Raw genomic sequence first — 4,670 nt, forward strand, 5'->3', positions numbered from 1 at the left:
AAATGAGTTTCTGTATCACATATGATATACAAAAATCTCCTGAAACATGAGTCAAGATAAACCTTTCTTTCTACAGGTTGTTATGTCCATGTATTTTGGGTAATGAGACATAACAGAAATAAATAAATTTACTTCTACTTCCCTATTTTACTTTATTTTGTTTATACTGTATATATGAAAGAAAATACAGAATATTTGTTATGATGTCTATGACTTATTTTGACTTATATGGTATTGTCCAGTTACATGAACCTCCTTCAAATGGCATAATTCAATTTTAAGGCAGAATAAAACTAACATAATAATTGAAATGTATAATGAAATCATTTGTGTACTATTTCAAGTCAGAGAAGCTGAGTACACCAAGGTTGAGGCTGTGAAGCAATTCATACAAAATGTTATTGTAAAGAGTGACCAGAATAAGCAGAAAATACAGTAAGACTTAGGATTATTATGTACTCTAGTAGAAAGATGTCACATGGTCAAACAAGTAATTACAGACCAATGTTGTGAGGATTGTTTTTAACAAGGCAAACAAGCAGTTACCAAAACGATTCGGGTAATTCAATTGATATATTTATAAATCACTCCTTCACATAGGGCTCAGTCAACATTGCAAAAAAACTAGGAAAAAAATTTGTGTCAGAGGAAAAGAAAGTTTGCTGGAGGAATGTATCTCCTCATCATGTCACAAACCACACCAATAAAATATTTCCAACATGACTCTCTAAACATGAGCTAAAGAAAGATGACACAAATAGGCATCTCAAAGTGGGTGAAAGAAAGACTGCAAAGCCTCATGCCTACACAAAAAACTACAAGCAATTGAGAAAGTCCAGATATAGAAATAGCCTTCTTCAAGGACAACACCAATTGATTAAACATTATCAATTTCCATACCTGAACACCACAAATAAATATTATGCAGTTGGAACAGATTATATTTAAAGAACATATATTTAATTGCATATATATATACATGTATATATATATATATATATATTCACATAAATTACTGAAAAAAGAGACAAGGAATTTTAAAGGTAGCAAGGCAGGGTACAAGAGAAATTTTGGAAGGAAAAATGTGAGGGAGAAATGATCTAATGACATTTTGATCTATAGAGTAAAAAAAAATTATAAATGTATCTAGGCTTTCAATGCCCCAATAGTTTGTCATACACATATTTACACTGACACACTAAGTGGAATCTGTGTGTTGAAAACATGCAATACAGGGACAAATAATAACTCATGGCAATGATACAAAGATACGTCCAGAGAGAGGAAAAATTTTGAGGGGTAGATATGGGAGTAAATTTATGCAAACATGATATTTTCATGTACTAAATTCTCATCCAATTAAAAATGATGATCAGATCCTGTATTTGAGTATTTACTCATTTCTGTATAATAGAATAAACTAACCAGAGGTCAGTATCAGATTATGAAAAGCAATACAGAGGTGGGAATCAAATTCCACAGCCAGAACAAACATTAGTATATTGTTAATGGGATACTAAGTAAGTATCTTGGTAGGAACAAACCCCCCTCAAAAGAGAGGTTATAGATGATCTGTCAGTTATCAGAAGGGAAGAGAAGAATATATCTTTGGTATCTAAATTCCACAGTATACCTTGAACCTAAAGGAAAACAGTGGTGATAATGGAAAATAAACAAGGTTGACAGTCTCCTGTTCCCCTCAAGCAATAGATTGCCTGATGTTTTATGAAAATGTCAGCTGTTGACCTGCAATTTGAAAACTTCATGAAAATCAGCTCTAGAAATGAGCAACGTCAATTGTGCAATTTCAGTGGTCTATCAAATCTTCCAACACATTGTTTGCAAATTTATTCTTTGCAAAACTGTACTTTGTTGTAAATCTAAATAAGTTAGAAAAATATTTTATTTTGATTTTCAAGAACTCTATACTTGTTCTCATATATCATTTTGTATTTAACCTTTCAGCCCAATTTTCAATAAATAGTAACTTATTTATACATTATTTCAAGTGGTGACAATGAAATTAAATGGTGTAGCTTTATTCATTCAGAATAATTTACTGTGTTCTACATTTGCCATGTGAATGAAAATTACAATTATTTATTTCAATGTTTCCTCAGGAAATACTTTTCTTTAGCTCTTAGGTAAATTCTTCTGGAAGGGAAACTGTATAACATTAATAAAACTGGTATAGGATATAAAATTTTATATTATTATAAAACACATATGAAAATAGGAATAATCATTACTTTACAGAATACACAAAAACAGAAAAATTATGACTGCATCTTATTTCTAGAAGAAATGTCCTTATAGAACTAAGTTTTCCTCGAAGAAATGCAGTGGCCTATAAAATAAGACATCATCTGGAGTTTTCTTATTCTCAGAAGTTTTAATATGAACTCAGTCCACAGAGTTGCATGTTTTTATGGAAGTGTGTCTTTTAGGGGATTTAGGCATATAAATAGAAGGTTTCTGTGTAGAGGGTAAAGGATAACTTGCATGGACCAGGGCTCTCCATCTACTAGTAAAATCAGATTTGGTTACATCACAATATTTCACATTTTATTTGTCTGTGTGTCTGTCTATCTGTCTGTTTTCCTATCTATTGTGTGTGCATGATTGTCTATGTACTGTGTTGTATGTACATGCCATGGGTTACATATAGAAATCAGATGATACATTATGTGAGTGAAGATTTACTTCTAGCATATGGAACATAAGAGGTGAAAAAATGTCAGCAAGTATAGCAATAAAGCTTGCTACCGTGTGAGCCATCCCATTGGCCTAAAACCTGGACATATTTTTAGGTCAACAATTTAGTCTACTAAAGGTGTTTAGTCTAAATGACTAAATGATATATATTTAAGTCATTTAATCAGACCCAAAAAAACATATATATATGTGTGTGTGTGTGTGTGTGTGTGTGTGTGTGTGTGTGTGTGTGTGTATCAGAAACTCCCCTTGTTTTAGATATTATTCCCAGCATCTGGAAGAAAAGATGTAGGAAGTATTGATGGAAGCACAAGCTTCTTCAAATATATTCTTCACCATACAATGTCCAGTTTGGATGATAGACAACTCTATTAATCTATGATAATAATGTTAGGGTTTTTATGCTCTTAGGTCTGAAGATACCATCACTGGGCATTGATGACTCTCTCAAAATCAATGCAAACAACTAATATATAAATAAATCAGTTCTGTGGATAATGACATTGAATTTGCTGAGAAATGGTAAACTCATAGGTACATTCACTGTGATTAAGAAAATCACAGTAACAGTTTCACTGGGAATGAGTGATCATCTCCTTGTCATACAGTCATAGAAACTGTCATAATTGTGAAATTTAATACAGTTTAAGCATAGTGTTTTTGTGGTAATAGTAGGAGAATGCAGTATGAAATGAGTGGGAATTCTGATTCAGTAAAATTGTATTAGTTTACTTGCTCTCAAAATTGATGTCCAAATAAATGAAATATCATAGGAAAGAAGCCATTCTACTGAAGAATTTCCTCATAGCATGCTTCATTTCCCTGTTCCTCAGACTATAGATAAAGGGATTCAGCATCTGAGGTACAACAGAATACATCACTGAAGCCACTGCAGTCTTCCTGGATGAATCCATAATAATAGATGTAATATATACCCCAAATCCTGTCCCATAGAACAAGGAAACAACTGACAGGTGAGACCCACAAGTGGTAAAGGCTTTGTGCTTTCCTTCTGATGATGGCATTCTAAAAATAGAGGACATGATGTGAATATAAGAGAAAACTATTCCAAAGAGAGGAATTCCAGCAAATATGCAGGATGAAATATAAATAAGGATGTTATCAATGAGGGTATCAGAACAGGCCAACTTGAGCATCTTGGGAAGTTCACAGAAGAAGTTTGGTATTTCCAGGTGTCTGCAGAATGACAGTCTTAGCACCATCAGGCTGTGCATTAAAGAATCCACAAGACTAATTAGCAGGGACAATAGAACCAGCAGGACACAAAAACAAGGTTCCATGATGACCAAGTACCTCAGAGGGTGACAAATAGCCATATAGCGGTCATAAGCCATTACTGCAAGAAGACAGTTTTCCATGCCACCAAAAATTAAGACAAAGCTCATTTGAGTGAGACAGCCTTTGAATGTGATGCTTTGACTATTTTCTTGTATATTCACCAGCATCTTGGGGATTGTGCTTGTGCTTAAACAGATGTCATTTAAAGACAAATTGGAGAGAAATAAATACATAGGGGTATGAAGATGGGAGTCTGAGATAACAAACAAGATTATAAGTAAGTTTCCCATAAGGGTAACCAGATATATAGAAAAGAACAAGCTGACCAAGATGGGCTGCAGTTTTGGGTCTTCTGTCAGTCCCAGAAGAAAGAATCCTGGAAAAGCTGTTTGGTTTCTCTTTTCCATGCTGTTCATAAATCTGATAGAGACAGTGATATGAGGAAAAATTAATGAAAATTTTGAATCAGACAGAACTGAGATACTCAAGAAGTTGCTGGAATACTATCGCTGAACTCTGAAGCAATGCTTCAATAATTAAAGCACTTGTGAAAGAATCATGAGTCCCAAAGTTCTAACACCCAGAAACAAGCAAAAAGACCAGGTTTCTGTAGCCAACATTTAATCTGACTTTATAATTCTTGAATATATGTTTTG

The 4,670-nt window shown here is 33.4% G+C and overlaps 1 protein-coding gene across 1 annotated transcript; it reads right to left on the minus strand.

The window, feature by feature from the left end:
* Positions 1–3,482: 3,482 nt before the first annotated feature.
* Positions 3,483–4,421, minus strand: Or7g34b (olfactory receptor family 7 subfamily G member 34B). Its single transcript, NM_001000433.1, has one exon. It carries the CDS (start codon positions 4,419–4,421, stop codon positions 3,483–3,485), a length of 939 nt encoding a protein of 312 aa, NP_001000433.1.
* Between the last annotated feature and the right edge of the window lie 249 nt (positions 4,422–4,670).

Source organism: Rattus norvegicus, chromosome 8, assembly GCF_036323735.1.
Source record: "Rattus norvegicus strain BN/NHsdMcwi chromosome 8, GRCr8, whole genome shotgun sequence".
Lineage (NCBI taxonomy): Eukaryota > Metazoa > Chordata > Mammalia > Rodentia > Muridae > Rattus > Rattus norvegicus.

What these genes read in the sequence shown, in the direction of transcription:
- Or7g34b (NM_001000433.1), bottom strand. Translation starts at nt 4,421, where the DNA reads ATGGAAAAGAGAAACCAAACAGCTTTTCCAGGATTCTTTCTTCTGGGA.